Here is a 25,807-nt window from a genome sequence, read left to right as displayed (position 1 = left end):
TACCGTGTTGTCTCCGTTCCATCAAGTAACTGTCGAGATAATACTTGCAACCTAGGGCTAGATCACAAAAGTCACAAACCATAGCTCTACATCCTGCATAGGAATTGAATTGCTATTTGTATACTTAAATCCCCGACCGCCTGAAAACCAGGAAGGAGCAGACAAAAAGCGCCCATATTAAATGCGCCACAATAGTCCTTAAATGACTCCTCCTGAAAAAGCTCCTGTACCCTACAGCACAAAAGAGCATCAGGCTTCTGACCAAGGGAAAATAAGCTCTGTGATAGGGGGCATTGTCTACATGTAGGGGCCCATAGGGAGTTGAAAAACTCAGATGAGAGAATAAATGAGCGGAGGTCTCAGAATATCACGCAACCGCTGCCCCAAAATGAGCGGAGGTCTCAGAATATCACGCAACCGCTGCCCCAAATGTTTGGCTCTAAGCATAATATAGGAGACTGTCACTCCTATAATATAAAGGGAACCAATATCTATGTAAGCAATTAATATCTTAAGTCACAAATGCTTTAAAGTTAACATATTTTTACATGTATTTTCATGTCAGACATAGTGATTATGCATAGTTTACTTTCCCTTTAATGTACTGTTTACTTGGTTTTTGTCTGATATTTTTTGTGATATGTTGTTGTTTACTGTGTTGGCTTATGGAGCTTTAGGGGTTAATAATGTAGTGGGGTTATGTTGCATTGGGGATATGGTGTTTTCGGGGTAAATAAAAATGTCTTATAGTGGTGAAAGTCCATGAGCCATTGCTACTGGGATTCAACTACTGGCCACTAGGAGGAGGCAAAGATACCCAACAAGAGCTTTTTAATCCCTCTCACCTCTCTGGTATTCCAACTAAATGTGTAGCAAGGTAACTAATTTTACACATAACTTCTTTGTACTTAGTATAGTTGCATTCCAAATATCCAGATTTATTAAGGATCTTCATATTTGTATATACTAGAATAAAACTTCATGACTTTCTTTTAACAAATGTGCCCTCTCATAGATAAAAGGGGGCACACTGTCCATAGTAAATTGAAAAAGGTAAAAACATAAATTATGCTTACCAGATAATTTCCTTTCCTTCTGTATGAGGAGAGTCCACAACTTCATTCCTTACTTGTGAGAATACTGCACCTGGGCACCAGGAAGAGGCAAAGACACCCCAGCCAAAGGCTTAAATACCTCCACATTCCCCTCATCCCCCAGTCATTCTGCCGAGGGAACAAAAAACAATAGGAGAAATATCAGGGTATAAATGGTGCAAAAGAACCAAACAAAATGTAGTTCCACCGAACGAAGAAAATGTGCGGGGGCCATGAACTCTCCTCATACAGAAGGAAAGGAAATTATCTGGTAAGCATAATTTATGTTTTCCTTCTTAATATGAGGATTCCTTACTTGTGGGAAACATATAACCAAGCTCTAGAGGACACTGAATGAAACGGGAGGGTAAAAAGAGAGGTGGGCCCTATTCTGAGGGCACCACAGCATGCAAAACCTTTCTCCCAAAAGATGATTCAGCCGAAGCAAAAACGTCAAACGTGTAAAATTTTGAAAAGGTATGTAAGGAGGACCAGGTAGCCGCCTTACAAATCTGCCCCATAGATACCTCATTCTTGAAGGCCCAAGAGGAAGCCACTGCTCTAGTAGAATGAGCCTTAATCCTCTGAGGAGGCTTATGTCCCACTGTTTCATATGCTAAACAAATAATGCTCCTCAACCAAAAAGACAAGTAAGTGGACAAGGCTTTCTGCCCCTTATGCTTCCCAGAATAGAAAAAACAAAGAAGTCTGTCTAAACTCCTTAGTAGTTTGAAGATAGAACTTCAAGGCCAGAACCACATCCAAATTATGAAGTAACTGCTCCTTTAAAGAAGAACGGCTAGGACATAAGGAAGACCAGAGGCAGAACTTTTTTTCATTTTCTGCAATGAGATTTGTTTAAGTGAAAGATTTTCTGCAGTGTCTCTGAGGAGCCAGAGTTGATGTGTTTGTTGCCCTTACTCAGTGTGCATGAGGACAGGTTCATGTACAGCCTCGCTGATGTCTGCTCTACGTTCTCACAGTGTCACTATGCCTGGGAACCTGCTCTACTGTACTGCTGAGGTCTATATGCTTATTTTGGAGGGGCTGCTGCTCCATGCTTATACTGCTGATGTATACTATATGCTTCCTAAAGGATGGTACTTAGAAATGATCTCTCTCTCTCTCTCTCACACACACACACACAAACACACACATACACACATATATACATACACACACACACCTTCACACACACACATATATATATATATATATATATATATATATATACACACACATATTAACACACACACACCTTCTCACGCATGTATACATACACACACACATATATATACATATTAACACACATTTATTAAAAAACAAAATCTGGCTCCTAAGTATATTGGTTGGCTCCTAGAGTCCTAGAAATTTTTTTAAAGGGCCAGTGTACACTAAAATCATGGATCAATATACCAGTAATAAATTCCCTAACTAACGAAATGAGATATGTATATGAATTTTGAAAAACAATGCATTTAGTAAATTTGACTTTTTTTATTTCCTGCTCCTGAAATATTCTGGATGGTGATGGCACTCCCCAAGAAAAGGGCTGAGCTGTGCTTGAGGCTAGCACGCCCACCCTCCAATCATAAGCCATATGCAAATCCACATTGCACTCCAGCAACATATAGATAGTCGTAAGAAAAGACGGCAATGGAGAGAAAAAATATAGGTCCAAACAGTGCAACCTTAATGAACTCAAACAGAATGTATGAATTATTGAATCAGACCAAGTATTTTACTGCATATGTATGTAACCCCAGTCCATCCTCCATTCCATTTAAACGGCAGTTGTCTGTGCCAGACAGAACACTGTGTGTGGAGCAGCTCCATATAAAGAAGACCGGCAATGTGTGTTCTACGCAGCAGCTGCCTATAAAATAAACTCAGATTAGGTGAAAACTATATAGTGGGCTCCTTGACACGCTACAGTGTAGCAGTGTTCAGTTGCAATGTTTTTCCTCAATTTGAATTATTTGTCTGCCCACACAAGTTTACTGTGGATCGCTAGCAGGACCTGAAGCAACTCTACTTGTTTCACTAGATGAAGACTATGCTTCACATTCCGCTGGCTCCTTGCACAGACCTGCCCCTGCATCAGTGCAAAGCAATGGGATACAAGTTCAGAAATTGTTATGCTGTACATTACCTGGTCTCCAGTATATATCATCTTGCGTGTCACCATGTTGTGCACTAATGCAAGGGTAGGTCTGTGCAAGGAGCCCCGGAATGTGAATCCGAGATACTTCCCTCATTGCTAGGGAGATCCTCGTCCCCCCCTGATGGTTGATGTAAGCCACCAAGGTTATGTTGTCCGACTGGAATCTGATAAATTGGGCCGAACCCAGTAGAGGCCAAGCCTTCAGAGCATTGAAGATCGCTCGAAGTTCCAAGATGTTGAACGGGAGGAGGGATTCCTCTCGAATCCACAGGACCTGTGCCTTCCTGGCACCCTAAACAGTTCCCCAACCTGTGAGACTCGCGTGCGTAGTCAAAATCTCCCAGGATGGTCTCAAGGAGGATGTCCCTTAGGACAGGTGATCTGGACAAAGCCACCAGGAGAGCAATTCTCTCGACTGGCTGTCCAGTCAAATCTGTTGAGACAGATCTGAATGATTGCCGTTCCACTGTCTCAGCATGCACAGCTGAAGAGGTCTGAGATGGAATCTGGCAAAAGGGATGATGTCCATGCAGGACACCATGAGTCCAATTATCTCCATACATCGAGCCACAGATGGCCTGAAGGAGGTCTGGAGGGCAAGACAATTGGAAGTTAGCTTGTAATGTCTCTGGTTTGTAGGAAATATCCTCATAGATATGGAATCTAATATCGTACCCAGGAACTCCACCCTGGTACTGGGAATAAGAGAACTCTTTTCTAAGTTTATCTTCCATCCATGAGATCAAAGAAGAGAAAGAAGAGCTTTTGAATGGTCCTCTGCCAGACGACAGGACAGTGCTTGAACCAAGATATTGTCTAAGTACGGCGCCACTGCAATCCCTCTGGTTCTGGCCACTGCGAGTAGAGCCCCTAGAGCATTCGTAAAAACTCTTGGAGCAGTAGCTAGACCAAACAGAAGTACAATGAACTGGAAGTGCTGGTCCAGGAACAGAAAACTTAGGAACTTGAAGTGTTCTTTGTGTATAGGGACGTGAAGGTAGGCATCCTTCAGGTCTATCGTGGTCATAAATTGTCCTTCCTGGACTAAAGGAAGAATGGAACTTATTGTCTCCATCTTAAATGAGGGGACAGACAGGAATTTGTTTAAACACTTTAGGTCCAGAATTGGACGAAAAGTACCCTCCTTCTTTGGGACCACAAACAGGTTTGAGTGTTATCCCAGACCTCTCTTTGCTGGAGATAACGGTACAATGACCCCCAGGGCAGAGAGATCCCTCACACACCCTAGAAAAGCCTCTCTTTTTCTGGCCTTGAAGACAGGTTTGATAAGAGGAATCTGCCCCTTGGAGGGTGAGACTTGCAACCCATTCTGTATCCCTGAGCAATGACATCCAGTACCCATGGGTCTTGCACGTTCCCAAACCAAGCATCTGAAAAGAGTGACAGTCTGCCCCCTACCAGATCCAAAGCCGGATCGGGGGCCGCCCCTTCATGTCGACTTTAACTCGGCGGGCTTCTTATTCTGCTTGGATTTATTCCAGGACTGAGGAGGTTTCCAAGTTCCCTTGGACTGCTCCGGCTTTGCAGAAGGCTGCTGACGTTGGTATTTGTCCAAACAAAAGGAACGAAAATTAGGACCTTGTCCCTTTGATCTTCTTATCCTGCAGTAACAAGGCACCTTTGCCTCTAGTAACCGTGGGTATGATAGAGTCAAGGCCTGGACCAAAAATAATATTTCCCTTGAATGGGAGGGAAAGAAGTCTAGACTTCGAAGTTATGTCCGCAGACCAAGGGTTTCAGCCAGAGTGCCCTACGGGCTAGCTTGAAGCCTTGGCGTTCAGGCGAATAATCTGCATATTTGCATCATAAATAAAAGAATTAGCTACCCTTAAGGCCCTAATTCTTTCCTGGATCGTGTCGCGGGAACCCTCCACCTCGATCAACTCAGATAAGGAGTCTCACCAGTAGGTAGCTGCTCCAGCAACCTCAGCAACAGCTGCTGCCGGCTGGAACAAATATCCTGTATGATGAAACATTTTTCTTAATAGAGTTTCCAGCTTCTTATCCATGGGCTCTATAAACGACAAACTATCCTCAAGTGGGATAGTAGTGCTTTTAGCAAGCGTGGAGATAGCACCGTCTACCTAAGGGACGGAACCCCACAAGTCCGGAACCAGGAACAATTTCTTAAAGGAAGAAGAAGGGGAAAAAGAAAAAGAGAGTCTCCTATTTATCCTTAATAATGTTCGCCATCTTTACGGGAACTGGGAAAGTCTGTGGTACAACCCTGTCCTCGTAGACCTTATGTAATTTAGGAATACAAGGTTCCTCAGGTAATTTAGGTTCTGGAACTTCTAAAGTAGCCAAAACTTCTTTTAGCAGAAAGTGTAAGTGTTCAATCCTAAATCTAAAGTCTGGTTCCTCCACGGCTGGAGGCTTAGAGGCAGCAGATTCCGACCCAGAAAACAGAATTTATGTTTACCTGATAAATTACTTTCTCCAACGGTGTGTCCGGTCCACGGCGTCATCCTTACTTGTGGGATATTCTCTTCCCCAACAGGAAATGGCAAAGAGCCCAGCAAAGCTGGTCACATGATCCCTCCTAGGCTCCGCCTACCCCAGTCATTCGACCGACGTTAAGGAGGAATATTTGCATAGGAGAAACCATATGATACCGTGGTGACTGTAGTTAAAGAAAATAAATCATCAGACCTGATTAAAAAACCAGGGCGGGCCGTGGACCGGACACACCGTTGGAGAAAGTAATTTATCAGGTAAACATAAATTCTGTTTTCTCCAACATAGGTGTGTCCGGTCCACGGCGTCATCCTTACTTGTGGGAACCAATACCAAAGCTTTAGGACACGGATGAAGGGAGGGAGCAAATCAGGTCACCTAAATGGAAGGCACCACGGCTTGCAAAACCTTTCTCCCAAAAAATAGCCTCAGAAGAAGCAAAAGTATCAAACTTGTAAAATTTGGTAAAAGTGTGCAGTGAAGACCAAGTCGCTGCCCTACATATCTGATCAACAGAAGCCTCGTTCTTGAAGGCCCATGTGGAAGCCACAGCCCTAGTGGAATGAGCTGTGATTCTTTCAGGAGGCTGCCGTCCGGCAGTCTCGTAAACCAATCTGATGATGCTTTTAATCCAAAAAGAGAGAGAGGTAGAAGTTGCTTTTTGACCTCTCCTGTTACCAGAATAAACAACAAACAAGGAAGATGTTTGTCTAAAATCCTTTGTAGCATCTAAATAGAATTTTAGAGCGCGAACAACATCCAAATTGTGCAACAAACGTTCCTTCTTCGAAACTGGTTTCGGACCCAAAGAAGGCACGACTATCTCCTGGTTAATGTTTTTGTTAGAAACAACTTTTGGAAGAAAACCAGGTTTAGTACGTAAAACCACCTTATCTGCATGGAACACCAGATAAGGAGGAGAACACTGCAGAGCAGATAATTCTGAAACTCTTCTAGCGGAAGAAATTGCAGCCAAAAACAAAACTTTCCAAGATAATAACTTAATATCAACGGAATGTAAGGGTTCAAACGGAACCCCCTGAAGAACTGAAAGAACTAAGTTGAGACTCCAAGGAGGAGTCAAAGGTTTGTAAACAGGCTTGATTCTAACCAGAGCCTGAACAAAGGCTTGAACATCTGGCACAGCTGCCAGCTCTTTGTGAAGTAACACAGACAAGGCAGAAATCTGTCCCTTCAAGGAACTTGCAGATAATCCTTTCTCCAATCCTTCTTGAAGAAAGGATAGAATCCTAGGAATCTTTACCTTGTCCCAAGGGAATCCTTTAGATTCACACCAACAGATATATTTTTTCCATATTTTGTGGTAAATTTTTCTAGTTACAGGCTTTCTGGCCTGAACAAGAGTATCAATAACAGAATCTGAGAACCCTCGCTTTGATAAGATCAAGCGTTCAATCTCCAAGCAGTCAGCTGGAGTAGGACCAGATTCGGATGTTCGAACGGACCTTGAACAAGAAGGTCTCGTCTCAAAGGTAGCTTCCATGGTGAAGCCGATGACATATTCACCAGATCTGCCTACCAAGTCCTGCGTGGTTACGCAGGAGCTATCAAGATCACCTACGCCCTCTCCTGATTGATCCTGGCTACCAGCCTGGGGATGAGAGGAAACGGCGGGAATACATAAGCTAGGTTGAAGGTCCAAGGTGCTACTAGTGCATCTACTAGAGTCGCCTTGGGATCCCTGGATCTGGACCCGTAGCAAGGAACCTTGAAGTTCTGACGAGAGGCCATCAGATCCATGTCTGGAATGCCCCACAGTTGAGTGATTTGGGCAAAGATTTCCGGATGGAGTTCCCACACCCCCGGATGCAATGTCTGACGAATCAGAAAATCCGCTTCCCAAGTTTCCACTCCTGGGATGTGGATTGCAGACAGGTGGCAGGAGCGAGTCTCCGCCCATTGAATGATTTTGGTCACTTCTTCCATCGCCAGGGAACTCCTTGTTCCCCCCTGATGGTTGATGTACGCAACAGTCGTCATGTTGTCTGATTGAAACCGTATGAACTTGGCCCTCGCTAGCTGAGGCCAAGCCTTGAGAGCATTGAATATCGCTCTCAGTTCCAGAATATTTATCGGTAGAAGAGATTCTTCCCGAGACCAAAGACCCTGAGCTTTCAGGGATCCCCAGACCGCGCCCCAGCCCATCAGACTGGCGTCGGTCGTGACAATGACCCACTCTGGTCTGCGGGAGGTCACCCCTAGCGACAGGTTGTCCAGGGACAGCCACCAACGGAGTGAGTCTCTGGTCCTCTGATTTACTTGTATCTTCGGAGACAAGTCTGTATAGTCCCCATTCCACTGACTGAGCATACACAATTGAAATGGTCTTAGATGAATGCGCGCAAAAGGAACTATGTCCATTGCCGCTACCATCAAACCTATCACTTCCATGCACTGTGCTATGGAAGGAAGAGGAACGGAAGGAAGTATCCGACAAGAGTTTAGAAGTTTTGTTTTTCTGGTCTCTGTCAGAAAAATCCTCATTTCTAAGGAGTCTATTATTGTTCCCAAGAAGGGAACTCTTGTCGACGGAGATAGAGAACTCTTTTCCACGTTCACTTACCATCCGTGAGATCTGAGAAAGGCCAGGACTATGTCCGTGTGAGCCTTTGCTTGAGGAAGGGACGACGCTTGAATCAGAATGTCGTCCAAGTAAGGTACTACAGCAATGCCCCTTGGTCTTAGCACCGCCAGAAGGGACCCTAGTACCTTTGTGAAAATCCTTGGAACAGTGGCTAATCCGAAAGGAAGCGCCACGAACTGGTAATGCTTGTCCAGGAATGCGAACCTTAGGAACCGATGATGTTCCTTGTGGACAGGAATATGTAGATACGCATCCTTTAAATCCACCGTGGTCAAGAATTGACCTTTCTGGATGGAAGGATTGTTCGAATGGTTTCCATTTTGGACGATGGAACCTTGAGAAACTTGTTTAGGATCTTGAGATCTAAGATTGGTCTGAACGTTCCCTCTTTTTTGGGAACTACGAACAGATTGGAGTAGAACCCCATCCCTCGTTCTTTTAATGGAACAGGATGAATCACTTCCAGAAGATAACCTTGGAAGACTATTTCTAGCGCCCAAGGATCCAGAACATCTCTTGCCCAAGCCTGAGTGAAGAGAGAGAGTCTGCCCCCCACCAAATCCGGTCCCGGATCGGGGGCCCGCATCTCATGCTGTCTTGGGAGCAGTGGCAGGTTTCTTGGCCTGCTTTCCTTTGTTCCAGCCTTGCCTTGGTCTCCAGGCTGGATTGGCTTGAGAAGTATTACCCTCCTGCTTAGAGGACGTAGCACTTGGGGCTGGTCCGTTTCTGCGAAAGGGACGAAAATTAGGTTTATTTTTGGCCTTGAAAGACCTATTCTGAGGAAGGGCGTGGCCCTTGCCCCCAGTGATATCAGAGATAAACTCTTTCAAGTCAGGGCCAAACAGTGTTTTCCCCTTGAAAGGAATGTCAAACAATTTGTTCTTGGAAGACGCATCCGCTGACCAAGATTTTAACCAAAGCGCTCTGCGCGCCACAATAGCAAACCCAGAATTTTTCGCCGCTAACCTAGCCAATTGCAAGGTGGCGTCTAGGGTGAAAGAATTAGCCAATTTAAGAGCACGAATTCTGTCCATAATCTCCTCATAAGAAGAAGAATTACTAATAATCGCCTTTTCTAGCTCATCGCACCAGAAACACGCGGCTGTAGTGACAGGGACAATGCATGCAATTGGTTGTAGAAGGTAACCTTGCTGAACAAACATCTTTTTTAGCAAACCTTCTAATTTTTTATCCATAGGATCTTGGAAAGCACAACTATCTTCTATGGGTATAGTGGTGCGCTTGTTTAGAGTAGAAACCGCCCCCTCGACCTTGGGGACTGTCTGCCATAAGTCCTTTCTGGGGTCGACTATAGGAAACAATTTTTTAAATATGGGGGGAGGTACGAAAGGTACACCGGGCCTGTCCCATTCTTTATTAACAATGTACGCCACCCGCTTGAGTATAGGAAAAGCTTCGGGGGGCCCCGGGGCCTCTAGGAACTTGTCCATTTTACATAGCGTTTCTGGAATGACCAGATAATCACAATCATCCAAATTGGATAACACCTCCTTAAGCAGAGCGCGGAGATGTTCCAACTTAAATTTAAAAGTAATCACATCAGGTTCAGCTTGTTGAGAAATTTTTCCTGAATCTGAAATTTCTCCCTCAGACAAAACCTCCCTGGCCCCCTCAGACTGGTGTAGGGGCCCTTCAGAAACAATATCATCAGCGGCCTCATGCTCTTCAGTATTTTCTAAAACAGAGCAGTCGCGCTTTCGCTGATAAGTGGGCATATTGGCTAAAATGTTTTTGATAGAATTATCCATTACAGCCGTTAATTGTTGCATAGTAAGGAGTATTGGCGCGCTAGATGTACTAGGGGCCTCCTGTATGGGCAAAACTGGTGTAGACGAAGGAGGGGATGATGCAGTACCATGCTTACTCCCCTCACTTGAGGAATCATCTTGGGCATCATTTTTACTAAATTTATTATGACATAAATCACATCTATTTAAATGAGAAGGAACCTTGGCTTCCCCACAGTCAGAACACAATCTATCTGGTAGTTCAGACATGTTAAACAGGCATAAACTTGATAACAAAGCACAAAAAACGTTTTAAAATAAAACCGTTACTGTCACTTTAAATTTTAAACTGAACACACTTTATTACTGCAATTGCGAAAAAGTATGAAGGAATTGTTCAAAATTCACCAAAATTTCACCACAGTGTCTTAAAGCCTTAAAAGTATTGCACACCAAATTTGGAAGCTTTAACCCTTAAAATAACGGAACCGGAGCCGTTTTTATATTTAACCCCTTTACAGTCCCTGGAATCTGCTTTGCTGAGACCCAACCAAGCCCAAAGGGGAATACGATACCAAATAATGCCTTCAGAAAGACTTTTCTATGTATCAGAGCTCCACACACATGCAGCTGCATGTCATGCTGTTCTCAAAAACAAGTGCGCCATACCGGCGCGAAAATGAGGCTCTGACTATGATTAGGGAAAGCCCCAATAGAATAAAGTGTCTAAAACAGTGCCTGCCGATATTATTTTACAAAAAATACCCAGATTAAATGATTCCTCAAGGCTAAATATGTGTAAATATGATCGATTTAGCCCAGAAAATGTCTACAGTCTTAATAAGCCCTTGTGAAGCCCTTATTTACTGTGTGAATAAAAATGGCTTACCGGATCCCATAGGGAAAATGACAGCTTCCAGCATTACATCGTCTTGTTAGAATGTGTCATACCTCAAGCAGCAAAAGACTGCTCACTGTTCCCCCAACTGAAGTTAATTCCTCTCAACAGTCCTGTGTGGAACAGCCATGGATTTTAGTAACGGTTGCTAAAATCATTTTCCTCATACAAACAGAAATCTTCATCTCTTTTCTGTTTCAGAGTAAATAGTACATACCAGCACTATTTTAAAATAACAAACTCTTGATTGAATAATAAAAACTACAGTTAAACACTAAAAAACTCTAAGCCATCTCCGTGGAGATGTTGCCTGTACAACGGCAAAGAGAATGACTGGGGTAGGCGGAGCCTAGGAGGGATCATGTGACCAGCTTTGCTGGGCTCTTTGCCATTTCCTGTTGGGGAAGAGAATATCCCACAAGTAAGGATGACGCCGTGGACCGGACACACCTATGTTGGAGAAAGAGCATCCTCTGAAGTATCAGAGGCGTCTTCATCATCGGATAGTCTTGTATCAGATAAATCCAATAAGCTAGTAGATAACCCCTGGGAAGGATAGCAATATTTAACCTTTCGCTTGCACTTAGCAGTGCGAGGTAAAGCACTAAAAGCTGCAGAAACTGCCGTTTGTAACTTTTCAGTAAAGTTTGGAGGGAAAAGGGCCCCTCCAGATGGAGGAATAGGAGTGCTACGGGAAGCTGCATGTGTAATAGGAGATGAATGTAGGGTAGAAAGCTCAGTAGTACTAAACATATTAGCTTTCTTTGATAAGATTACTTTATCAAGGTATGTGGAACATAATTGAGCAGGCGGGTATACCGTGGCATCCTCACAATATAAACAGGCATTATATTTAGGTAAAGAGGGAGTACCCTCTAACGTATCAGAGTCTGCCATAGCTTGCGCTTATAAAAAGGATTAAAGACAAAGATAAATGGCACCTTTATACTCCCAATGGCTGTGGCACTCACAACCTCCTATGACCCAAGCCCAAGAGAGAAACCGCTTTGTCTTCAGACACCGCACGGTCAGGAAGAAGAGAATCACTGTGACCACAACCGGTCACATGGTGCGCCATGCAGGACCACCCCTGCACCACTAAAAGCGGGCCAAGCCTAACTGGCTGCACAGCGCTCAAAAATGAAAGTAAAACCTCCAACATAAAAGTACGTTCCAACATCTGCCTGAGCCACATCTCATACATGTCACAGCATAAACACAATATTAAAAATATGTGATGAATCCCTCCTGTTCAATAATCCCCTTCCGGAGACATTAACCCTCAATTCCATTCAGATAAATGAAGCCACACTGTGACCCTGTCTTCTTGCATTATCAAATGTGTATAAAAAAAATCAACGATCTTACCGGAATCTATGCCGTGGAACAGAAAAACAGCCTCTCAATTTTGAAAGTCTTGTAGCATCGCTCCTGACATGGACTTGAGTGAAAGAAGCAGGCAGTGAAACTCGTCAACACTGATTGCTTAGGAGCTGTTAATATGACTCTGGATAGTTTCGCAGAAAGACTATCCCTGCATCTCCAGACCCTAACATTTGCCAATGCTCTTACTGAGAGGCTGGCAAGACTACTTAAAACTCCAGTCCCATTCCGAAGAGTACTACCCCCCATAAGGAACTACTCCGTATCTTCTGACACTTCTCTGCCAACCTCCTGTGACAAAAGGCAAAGAATGACTGGGGGATGAGGGGAGTGGGGGAGGTATTTAAGCCTTTGGCTGGGGTGTCTTTGCCTCCTCCTGGTGGCCAGGTTCAGTATTCCCACAAGTAAGGAACGAAGCCTCCTCATATTAAAGTGAAAGTCCTGGGTCTAAAATGAGGAATCCGGCTTCATCCAATCACGGCGTTGAATCGGACAATGATTCCCGCGGGCCGGCCGTGATTGGAGGATGACCTATCCATCATTTCTGACGTCAGAAATGGCTTACAATGCCCGGAGGAAGCTGGAGCTGCTGTGAAGATTAAAAGTTAAGTTTTTTTTCTCAACAGGAGTGAAATGTAAATTTTGATGAATAAAAGTGCCCCAGTTTTTTATCGAATTTTTAAAAACCGGGCACTTTAGCATCAAAATTGACATTCTCTTTAAGAGGGAAAGCTATTGTTTTTAAATCACCATAATATCAATTGGATACCTATGTTTCTATACATTCAAAAATTGAAAGAAAAAAAAATATCTACAAACCTTGAAGGGTGTGAACCATTTCCAAAAGCACAGGGGTAAGAATCATGCTGAATTCATGGAAAATGTCAATGAACAAGACTTCAGAGCAAGGCTATGAGGAAAGGTAACATGAGAGACACACGTAAAGGTAATGTTGTTGATAATGCGGCACAAAAATTATTAAATTATAAATAAAGAACAGATTTGCCTTTTTAATCTTAAAGGGACATAATACTCATATGCTAAATCAGATGCCACATAACTGTAAAAAGCTGACAAGAATATCACCTGAGCATCTCTATGTAAAAAAGGAAGATATTTTACCTCAAAATTTCTTCATCTCACCAGAGTAAGTGCAGTGTAAACAGTTATACTTCAGCTGCTGTCCAGCTGCAAGTTGGAAAAAAAACAATAGCCAATCAGCAATAGCAGTGCTGAGGTAATGCCGGTCCTGGAGTGATCAGCTATCTATTTTTTGTAATTTGCTATGTCAGTACATATTTGTTTTTAGTGCTGTATTCCCATTAAACTTTCGCTTTTTATCTACGTTGGAGTTCGTCTTTTTTACCAGTGCAGCCGAACTCCTGGGATTCCCACTTGGCTGTTTGCTTGTCGTGGTGTTTTGGGCGGATACACCGTTTGTTTGGCTCCTGGTTCTGACGTTGTGTAGGAGGGGGCGTGATTGTGTACTCGCGGAAGACACGCAGATCACACTTCTGTACTAAACGGAGGTAATGCTTTGTTTTGGCTTTAATCATCAGATTTCATAGAATTTACTTAAACTGAACAGGAAAATAACATGACTAGCATCCTGACTGGCTGCTTAAAGTCTCTTTACAGTGGGACGTGAATACTTTTTTACATAGAGATGTTAGGGTGATATTTTCTAGTCAGCATTTTACAGCTTTGCTGGCGTCACTTTCATGTACTTCAACATTTGAGTGTCATGTTCCTTTAAGTCCTTTAAGCATTTTTGTGTAAGGTGTAAACAATTTAATTTGCATTTAATTAAATGATTAATATACTAGAAGCAAAAGTATTATGATCCAAATGAAGACTTTTAGACGTCATTACTTGAGGATGTTTATTTGTATAACCTATCTAGTAAGAGAAGTTGTTTAATATAAAAAGTACCTTAAGAATCACAGTAAATTTATATGGTAATTAACTAAGAGTCATCAATTTGTATGGTGTTGAAAATTGTTGTTCTTGATGAAACATACTTATACCAACACTATAATTTTCAAAATAAAAAACAAAACAAAATTGATGCTTACCAGATAAATTCCTTTCTTTCCTGGCAGGGAGAGTCCACAACTTCATTGCTTACTGTTGGGAATACAACACCTGGCCACCAGGAAGAGGCAAAGACACCCCAGTCTAAGGCTTAAATATCCCTCCCACTTCCCCCTATACTCCCAGTCATTTGGCCGAGGGAACAAGGAAAAGTAGGAGAAACATCAGGGTATATAAACAAAATCTCTTACGGGCGGGGTTGTGGGCTCTCCCTGCCAGAAAAGAAATGAATTTATCTGGTAAGCATGCATTTTGTTTTCTTTCCATAAGGCAGGGAGAATCCACGACTTTTGGGAAAATCATACCCAAGCTCCAGAGGACACTCAAAGAATAACAGGAGGGAACAAAAAGGAGGCGGACCCTAATATGAGAGCACCAAAGCTTGCAAAACCTTTCTCCCAATAGCTGCTTCAGCCTAAGCAAACACATCAAACTTGTAAAATTTAGAAAAAGTATGTAAGGAGGACCAGGTAGCCGCCTTACAAATCTGCTCCATAGAGGCCTCGCTCTTAAAAACCCAGGAAGAAGCTACTGCTCTAGTGGAATGAGCCGTAATCCTCTCAGGAGGCTGTTGTCCCGCTGTCTCATAAGATAGGGGGATGACACTCCTCAACCAGAAAGACAAGGAAGATGTAGTGGCTTTCTGACCCCTACGTTTACCTGCATAGATGAAAAACAAAGATGAAGATTGTCTGAACTCCTTAGTAGCCTGAAGGTAAAATTTTAGGGCACAAACCACATCTAGATTGTGAAGCAAACGTTCCATCACCGAGGAAGGATTTGGACACAAGGAAGGAACAACAATCTCTTGATTAATGTTCCCATCGGAAACCCCCTTATGAAGGAAACCTAACTTAGTACATAAAACCTCCTTATCGGCGTGAAAAAACAAGGTAAGGCGGATCACACTGCAAGGCAGAAATCTCCAAGACCCTTGAAGCAGTGGCAATAGCAAACAGAAACAGAACCTTCCAGGATAAAAGTTTAATGTCAATAGTATGCATTGGCTCAAACTGAGCCTACTGCAACACACAAAGAACAAGATTGAGACTCCAAGGCGGAGCCACCCTTAGTCAGGGTCTTAACAAAGGACTGCACATCCGGAAGCTCAGCTGTCTTGTGCAGCAACACCGACAGGGCCGATAGCTGTCCCTTCAGGGAACTAGCGGATAGACCCTTCTCCAGTCCATCCTGGAGAAAGGATAACATTATGGCAATCTTAACCTTATGCCAAGAAAAACCATGCTCTTCACACCAGTGCAGATAAGTCTGTCACACCTTATGGTAGATGCGTCGAGAAGAGGTAATGGAGGAAATAGATATATGAGTCTGAACCTCCAGGGAACCGCTAGAGCATCTATTAGTTCTGCTTGAGGATCCCTTGATCTCAACCCGTACCTGAGTAGTTAGGCATTTAGATGGGAGGCCATGAGGTCTATCTCCGGCAACCCCCATCTGTAGCATATCTCTGCAAATACCTTGGGGTGGAAAGACCATTCCCACTGGTGAAAAGATTGCCTGCTGAGGAAGTCTGCTTCCCAGTTGTCCACACCCGGAATGTGGATCGCTGACAGCATACAGTTGTGGATCTCCGCCCATTCCAGTATCTGAGAAACCCCTCTCATCTCTAAGGAACTCCTCGTTCCTCCATAATGGTTGATGTAGGCTACCAAAGTCATATTTTAGAAAAAACAAGGAAAGAGGCGCCGTATGTGTGAATCTGTAACAACCAGTTCCAAAGATAGAGCAAGTGCAGGGTACTCACAATATGAGAAGGCACTCAGATGTGCCTGTAGATGCAGGCTGGTATTTGCAGCAAACCAGCTAGCTGTACAAGGCACTTCAGGGTCCCAGGATGGAAATCTTTATGTCTTAGCAGACTGTGAGTTGGGAATCCAGCAATGTGGCACACAGGGGCTAGGTGCAAACAAAAGCACACAACTGTGTGAATCTGTAAGATTACAATGATTAGACTAACACCTGTGCAGGGTACTCACATTTGGTAGCGGCACTCAAATGTACCAATAGAGGCAGGCTGGTTTTCACAGCAAACCAGCTGGCTGTAAAGGATATATAACAGAATACTCCACAGCAGACAGGATCAACAGGTAGCTCAGAATATAGAATAATCAGCGGCAATGAGGATATATAAATTTAAAAGATATTTTAATAATGATAAAAACAATCATAAAATATATATATATCACTCATGCATCATGAGTAAAAAACATGCAACGCGGTTCTCGGTATACACCGTTTCATCAGGCATGTAGTATGTTCTGAATACACATCTTAAATAAGCCTGAGCTACCTGTACACTGCCCCACCCAAATAACCATGGGAACCAATCACAAAAATTGAATTGCTCTTAAGTTGGAGCACCTGAACACTTCTCATAGATTCCCCTTCTGTATACCACAATTAGCAATTAAATTGATTAATAATAATAACGTACCCCAATGGGAAAGATTAATATGATAGATAATTTTGAAATATACCCCAATGGGAAAGATTGAGAAAGCATCTAAAATTATTTTCCCATTGGGGTACGTTATTATTATTAATCAATTTAATTGCTAATTGTGGTATACAGAAGGGGAATCTATGAGAAGTGTTCAGGTGCTTCAACTTAAGAGCAATTAAACAAAGGGCCATTGTGATTGGTTCCCATGATTTTTTGGGTGGGGCAGTGTACAGGTAGCTCAGGCTTATTTAAGATGTGTATTCAGAACATACTACATGCCTGATGAAACGGTGTATACCGAGAAACGCGTTGCATGTTTTTTACTCATGATGCATGAGTGATATATATATATTTTATGATTGTTTTTATCATTATGAAAATATCTTTTAAATTTATATATCCTCATTGCCGCTGATTATTCTATATTCTGAGCTACCTGTTGATCCTGTCTGCTGTGGAGTATCCTGTTATATATCCTTTACAGCCAGCTGGTTTGCTGTGAAAACCAGCCTGCCTCTATTGGTACATTTGAGTGCCGCTACCAAATGTGAGTACCCTGCACAGGTGTTAGTCTAATCATTGTAATCGTACAGATTCACACAGTTGTGTGCTTTTGTTTGCACCTAGCCCCTGTGTGCCACATTGCTGGATTCCCAACTCACAGTCTGCTAAGACATACAGATTTCCATCCTGGGACCCTGAAGTGCCTTGTACAGCTAGCTGGTTTGCTGCAAATACCAGCCTGCATCTACAGGCACATCTGAGTGCCTTCTCATATTGTGAGTACCCTGCACTTGCTCTATCTTTGGAACTGGTTGTTACAGATTCACACATACGGCGCCTCTTTCCTTGTTTTTTCTAAATTGTCTGACCTTTGGAGGGTGAAGATTGAGTGCGGCCTGGAATTGCACAGAACTGACACACCTTGGAATATATTTGATCATTGTTGGAGTCTGATCTCCATCTTCTATTTTGGACTCTGGTATTTAACTGTGTATTGATACTGTTGTGCCATTTAAATTTCTGCATATGGTGATTTGTAATAGAGAATTGTATGTAGATATTGATCTACACGGTTGTGTGTACACTTCTATGTACATATATATGTGTGTGGATATATATAGATCTACATTAATCTAATATCGGCCCAGCCAGATTTTCACTGTGCCAGGATTATACACACACACACACACATATATATATATATATATATATATATATATGGTATTGTACACATTCTAGGCTTTAGCGCCCCCTATTGGGTTTTCACCCTTGTTATCAAAGTCATATTTTCCGAATTTGATAAACTGGGACGAACCCAGAAGGGGACAAGCCTTCAGGGCATTGAATATTGCACAAAGTTCTAACATATTGATCGGCAACATTCATCGACTGCTCCTGAGTCCATAGACCCTATGCCTTCCTGGCACCCCAAACGGCTAACCAGCCGGATAGACTTGCATCCGTAGTCACAATCGCCCAAGATGGTCTCAAGAAGCACATCCCTTGGGAAAGGTGATCTTGACAGAGCCACCAAGAGAGCGAATCTCTCGACAGGCTGTCCAGTATTATATAATGGGACAGGTCTGAATGGTCGCCGTTCCATTGTCTCAGCATGCATAGTTGTAAGGGTCGGAGATATAATCTGGGAAAGGGAATAATGTGCATACAAGACACCATGAGGCAAATCACCTCCATACACTGGGCCCCCGAAGGACTTAGGGAGGCCTGGAGGACAAGGCAAGCTGATGTTAGCTTGCAACGTCTCTGATCCGCTAGAAAGATCTTCATGGATACAGAGTCTATAACTGTACCCAGGAAATATACCCTGGCATGTGGAGTAAGAGAACTCTTTTCCAAGTTTATCTTCCATCCATGTGATCGAAAAAGACTTAGAAGGAAATTCCAAGTGCTCCCTTGCTAGACGAAAAGATGGTGCCTGTACCAAGATATCGTCCAGGTGCTACTGCGATATCTCGTGTTCTGACAAACACTAGGAGAGCTCCCAGAACCTTCGTAAATATTCTTGGAGCAGAAGCTAAGCCAAACAGAAGTGCTATGAACTGGAAGCGTTGGTCCAGAAATGCAAACCTCAGGAATGTAAAATGTTCCCTGTGTATCAGAACGTTAAAGGGACATAAAACCTAAAAAATTTATTTCGCGATTCAGATAGAGCATACAATTTTAAACAACTTTGTAATTTACTTATATGATCTAATTTGTTTCATTCTCTTGGTATCAATTGTTGAAGGAGCAACAATGCACTACTGGTTTCTAACTGAACACATGTGTGAGCCAATGACAATTGGTATATATATGCAGCCACCAATCAGCAGCTAGATCCTAGGTTCTTTGCTAATCCTGAGCTTGCCAAGATAAACATTTCAGCAAAGGATAACAAGAGAAGAATGCAAATTAAAAAATAGAAGTGAATTGGAAAGTTGTTTAAAATTGTATTCTCTATCTGAATAATTAAAGATTTTTTTTTTAGGTTTCATGTCCCTTTAAGATAAGCATCCTATTTTATGGTAGTCATAAACTGTCCTTCATGAACCAGAGGAAGGATTGATCTTATTTGACGACTGATGTCCCTTAGGTCTGTTCATCTTATCCTGTGGCAGGAAGGCGCCTTTCCCTACGGTAATCGTGGGAATGATTGAGTACAGACCTGATCCAAATAAGATCTTCCCCTTGAAGGGGAGAGAAAGTAACTTGGATTTAGAAGTCATATCCGCATACAAGACTTCAACCAGAGAGCCCGGCAGGCTAGAACAGCAAAACCTGAAGCCTTTGCGTTCAGGTGAATAATTTGTATATTTACATCACAGATGAAGCAGTTAGCAATTCTTAATGCCTTAATTTTCTCCTGAATATCCTCGAGGGGAGATTCCACCTTAATAAATTCAGTCTGAGAGTCGTGCGAGTAGGTAGCTGCTCCCGCCACGGCGGCTACTGCTGCCGCAGGTTGGAATTAAAATCCGGTGTGTTGGAACATTCTCCTCAGGAAAGTTGTCCATAGGCTCTTTAAAGAATGAACTATCCTCAAGGGGGATAGTAGTACGCTTAGCTAGCGTTGAAATGGTGCCATCCACCTAAGGTATGGAACCCCACAATTCTATTTGAGAGTCAGGGACCGGGAACAATTTCTTAAAAGTTGCTGAGGGAGAAAAGAAAGTTCCGATTCTTTCCCATTCGTTACCAATTATGTTCGCCATACGAACTGGTACAGGAAAAGTCTGTGGGACCTTCCTGTCTTCATAGACCCTGTCGAACTTAGGGATCTTAGGTTCCTCAGGTAGCTTAGCCTCTGAAACCTCTAGCGTAGACATGATCTCCTTTAGTAAAAACGCAAATGTTAAATTTTTGAATCTAAAGGATGGTTCCTCTGCCGGAGGAGACTTAGTAACAATTCATCCTCTGACGCTACAGAGGTTAAATCATCCGCGAATAGCTGAGACATACAGGCTAGATCTAGGGCTGCAACTAACGATTATATTCATAATCGATTAATCTGCAGATTATTTTTTCGATTAATCGACTAATTGGATAAAAAAAAATCCTACATTTAAAGTAAAATCCACATACTGAGTGCTATAAATATAAACTTCAGACTAAAACTTTACATTAACACAACTGTTGGTCCAATTTTTTAAGCAGCAGAACAGATTTTTATAATTAAGCAAAATAAAACCACAAACTGTTTGAAAAGAGGTAGAACTAGTAATAGGTAGACTACTACTGTTTATCACATTCTGTTAGTCACTCTTTCAGAAACTTTGCATTGAAATGCCAAAATGTCAACATAACCACATGCTCCTGGCTGATGCTGGCTCTCTTTTTGCAGCTATTTTGGCTGCAGCAGAGAAGAGGCACTCAGATGGTGTTGATTTGCTTGAGATGCATAAGTAGGGTTTTACCAATTTCACCAAGGTGGGCTATTTATCTTTGTTAGCTCTCACCATTGCTAGGGGCATCTTAAAGTAAGCCTGGACTTCATTCTGACATAAAAATATCTTAAATATCTATATGCAATGGTAAACAACCAGCTATAAGGTTAGGGGAAAAACAGAATTTATGCTTACCTGATAAATTACTTTCTCTTGTGATGTATCGAGTCCACAGATTCATCCTTTACTTGTGGGATATTCTCCTTCCCAACAGGAAGTGGCAAAGAGAGCACACAGCAGAGCTGTCCATATAGCTCCCACTCTAGCTCCACCCCCCAGTCATTCGACCGAAGGTTAGGAAGAAAAAGGAGAAACCATAGGGTGCAGTGGTGACTGTCGTTTATACAAAAATGCTACCTGACTTAATATCCAGGGCGGGCCGTGGACTCGATACATCACAAGAGAAAGTAATTTATCAGGTAAGCATAAATTCTGCTTTCTCTTGTAAGATGTATAGAGTCCATGGATTCATCCTTTACTTGTGGGATACCAATACCAAAGCTTTAGGACACGGATGAAGGGAGGGAACAAGACAGGTACCTTAAACGGAAGGCACCACTGCTTGTAAAACCTTTCTCCCAAAAATAGCCTCCGAAGAAGCAAAAGTATCAAATTTGAAAAATTTGTTCAACAGAAGCCTCATTTTTAAAAGCCCATGTGGAAGCCACTGCTCTAGTAGAATGAGCAGTAATTGTTTCGGGAGGCTGCTGGCCAGCAGTCTCATAGGCCAAACGGATGATGCTTTTCAGCCAAAAGGAAAGAGAGGTAGCAGTCGCCTTCTGACCTCTCCTCTTACCAGAATAGATAACAAACAATGAAGTTGTTTGTCTGAAATCCTTAGTTGCTTGTAAATAGAACTTTAACCCCTTAATGACCACAGCACTTTTCCATTTTCTGTCCGTTTGGGACCAAGGCTATTTTTACATTTTTGCGGTGTTTGTGTTTAGCTGTAATTTTCTTCTTACTCATTTACTGTACCCACACATATTATATACCGTTTTTCTCGCCATTAAATGGACTTTCTAAAGATACCATTATTTTTATCATATCTTATAATTTACTATAAAAAAAAATTATAAAATATGAGGAAAAAATTGAAAAAAACACACTTTTTCTAACTATGACCCCCAAAATCTGTTACACATCTACAACCACCAAAAAACACCCGTGCTAAATAGTTTCTAAATTTTGTCCTGAGTTTAGAAATACCCAATGTTTATATGTTCTTTGCTTTTTTTGTAAGTTATAGGGCCATAAATACAAGTAGCACTTTGCTATTTCCAAACCATTATTTTTCAAAATTAGCGCTAGTTACATTAGAACACTAATATCTTTCAGGAATCTCTGAATATCCATTGACATGTATATATTTTTTTTTAATAGACATCCCAAAGTATTCATCTAGGCCCATTTTGGCATATTTCATGCCACCATTTCACCGCCAAATGCGATTAAATACAAAAAAGCGTTCACTTTTTTAATAATTTTTTCACAAACTTTTGGTTTCTCACTGAAAATATTTACAAACAGCTTGTGCAATTATGGCTTAAATGGTTGTAAATTCTTCTCTGGGATCCCCTTTGTTCAGAAATAGCAGACATATATGGCTTTGGCGTTGCTTTTTAGTAATTAGAAGGCTGCTAAATGCCACTGCGCACTACACGTGTATTATGTTCAGCAGTGAAGGGGTTAATTATGGAGCATGTAGGGAGTTTTTAGGGATAATTTTAGCTTTAGTGTAGTGTAGTAGACAACCCCAAGTATTGATCTAGGCCAATTTTGGTATATTTCATGCCACCATTTCACCGCCAAATGCGATCAAATTAAAAAAAACGTTACATTTTTCACAATTTTAGGTTTCTCACTGAAATCATTTACAAACAGCTTGTGCAATTATGGCACAAATGGTTGTAAATGCTTCTCTGGGATCCCCTTTGTTCAGAAATAGCAGACATATATGGCTTTGGCGTTGCTTTTTGGTAATTAGAAGGCCGCCAAATGCCACTGCATTTCACACATGTATTATGGCTAGCAGTGAAGGGGTTAATTATGTAGCTTGTAAGGAGCTTGCAGGGTTAATTTTAGCTTTAGTGTAGAGCTCAGCCTCCCACCTGTAACATGAGACCCCCTGATCCCTCCCAAACAGCTCTCTTCCCTCCCCCACCCCACAATTGTCCCCGTCATCTTAAGTACTGGCAGAAACTCTGCCAGTACTAAAATAAAAGCTATATTTGGGCTTTTTTTGTGGGTTTTTTTAAGCATATTTACATATGCTGCTTAGCCCCCAGCCTCACTGATCCCCCACCAAACAGCTCTCTAACCCTCCCCCTCTGCCTTAATGGGCGCCATCTTGGGTACTGGCAGCTGTCTGCCAGTACCCAGTTTAGTAAAAAAATTTGCCTTTTTTAAAACAAAAATGCCCTTTTCTGTAGTGTAGCTTCCCCCCACCCCCAAGATCAACCCCCCACCCCTTCCAGATCACTTAGCTTTTAATTTACAGCTATCAAAAGTTTTAATTTTTTACTTTTGATAGCTTTATTTTTCTGTAGTGTAGCGGTTCCCTCCCGCTCCCGCCCCGTGCACGCGCCCGCCCGCCACCCCCCCGTGCACGTGCGCGCTACCGCCCCCCCCCCCCCCGCCCCCCTCCCCTCTTCTCGGCACATCGATGGCCGCCCACCCGCCTCCCAGGCTTGCTCCCACCCACCAACGATACCGGCCACGATGTCCGGTGCAGAGAGGGCCACAGAGTTGCTCTCTCTGCATCGGATGGCCAAGGGGGGTTATTGCAGGATGCCTCGATATCGAGGCATCACTGCAATAACCGGAAAGCAGCTGGAAGCGAGCAGGATCGCTTCCAGCTGCTTTCCAGACCAAGGACGTACGCCACACGTCCTCGGTCATTAACTGTATTTTTTTTGAGGAAGTGTGGCGTACGTCCTTGGTCATTAAGGGGTTAAAGCACGAACCACATCAAGATTGTGTAACAGACGTTCCTTCTTCGAAGAAGGATTAGGACACAGAGAAGGAACAACAATTTCCTGGTTAATATTCTTATTAGACACAACCTTAGGAAGAAAACCGGGTTTGGTACGCAAAACTACCTTATCTGCATGGAAAACCAGGTAAGGTGAATCACACTATAAAGCAGATAACTCTGAAACTCTTCGAGCAGAAGAGTTAGCTACCAAAAACAAAACTTTCCAAGATAAAAGCTTAATATCTATGGAATGTAAAGGTTCAAACGGAACCCCTTGCAGAACTGAAAGAACTAAATAAAGACTCCAAGGCGGAGCCACAGGTCTATAAACAGGCTTGATTCTGACTAAAGCCTGAATAAACGCTTGAACGTCTGGTACCTCTGCCAGACGTTTGTGTAAAAGTATAGACAGAGCAGATATCTGTCCTTTTAAGGAACTAGCTGATAATCCTTTCTCCAATCCTTCTTGGAGAAAAGACAATATCCTGGGAATCCTAATCTTACTCCATGAGTAACCCTTGGATTTGCACCAAAAAAGATATTTTCGCCAAATCTTATGGTAGATTTTCCTGGCGACAGGCTTTCTAGCCTGAATCAGGGTATCAATAACCGACTCAGAGAAACCACGCTTTGATAGAATTAGGCGTTCAATCTCCAAGCAGTCAGACGCAGAGAAATTAGATTTGGATGTTTGAAAGGACCTTGTATTAGAAGGTCCTGCCTCATTGGTAGTGTCCATGGTGGAACAGATGACATGTCCACTAGGTCTGCATACCAGGTCCTGCGTGGCCACGCAGGCGCTATTAGAATCACCAAAGCCCTCTCCTGCTTGATTCTGGCAACCTGACGAGGGAGGAGAGGAAACGGTGGAAAAACATAGGCCAGATTGAAGGACCAAGGCGCTGCTAGAGCATCTATCAGCACCGCCTGGGGATCCCGGGACCTGGACCCGTAAAGAGGAAGTTTGGTGTTCTGACGGGACGCCATCAGATCCAATTCTGGAGTGCCCCATAGCTGAGTCAGCTGGGCAAATACCTCCGGGTGGAGTTCCCACTCCCCTGGGTGAAAAGTCTGACGACTTAGAAAATCCACCTCCCAGTTGTCTACTCCTGAGATGTGAACTGCTGAGAGAGGGCAGGAGTGATCCTCCGCCCACCTGATTATCTTGGTTACTTCCATCATTGCTAAGGAACTCCTTGTTCCTCCCTGATGATTGACGTAAGCTACAGTCGTGATGTTGTCCGACTGAAATCTGATGAATTCTGCCGCGGCTAGCTGAGGCCATGCCTGAAGCGCATTGAATATCGCCCTCAGTTCCAGAATGTTTATCGGGAGAAGAGCCTTTTCCCGAGACCATAAGCCCTGAGCTTTCAGGGAGTCCCAGACTGCACCCCAGCCCATCAGACTGGCGTCGGTCATTACGATGATCCACTCTGGTCTGCGGAAACACATTCCCTGAGACAGGTGATCCTGAGACAACCACCAGAGAAGAGAATCTCTGGTCCCCTGGTCCAGCAGGATTTGAGGAGACAAATTTGCATAATCTCCATTCCACTGTTTGAGCATGCATAGTTGCAATGGTCTGAGGTGTATCCGTGCAAAAGGGACTATGTCCATTGCCGCTACCATTAGCCCGATTGTCTCCATGCACTGAGCTACAGATGGCCGAGGAATGGAATGAAGGGCTCGGCAAGTAGTTAAGAGTTTTAACTTTCTGACCTCCGTCAGAAATATTTTCATTTCTACCGAGTCTATTAGAGTTCCTAGGAAGGAAACTCTTGTGAGGGGGGAGAGAGAACTCTTTTTGATGTTCACCTTCCACCCGTGAGACCTCAGAAAGGCCAATAAAATTCCCGTGTGAGACTTGGCTCTTTGGAAAGTCGACGCCTGAATTAAGATGTCGTCTAGATAAGGCGCCACTGCTATGCCCCGCGGTCTTAGAACCGCCAGGAGGG

The 25,807-nt window shown here is 43.0% G+C and overlaps 1 protein-coding gene across 1 annotated transcript in view; it reads right to left on the bottom strand.

The window, feature by feature from the left end:
• Positions 1-25,807, bottom strand: part of IPO11 (importin 11) — a 950,863-nt gene that overhangs the window by 521,557 nt on the left and 403,499 nt on the right. Inside the window, exon 13 of the mRNA XM_053701321.1 lies at positions 13,190-13,280. Coding sequence (XP_053557296.1) covers positions 13,190-13,280 — 91 coding nt within the window. The remainder of the gene's footprint in view (positions 1-13,189; positions 13,281-25,807) is intronic.

Source organism: Bombina bombina, chromosome 2 (genome assembly GCF_027579735.1).
Source record: "Bombina bombina isolate aBomBom1 chromosome 2, aBomBom1.pri, whole genome shotgun sequence".
Taxonomy (NCBI): Eukaryota; Metazoa; Chordata; class Amphibia; order Anura; family Bombinatoridae; genus Bombina; species Bombina bombina.
Note: the sequence above shows the minus strand (reverse complement) of the source record. Positions and strands in the feature narration are given on the sequence as shown.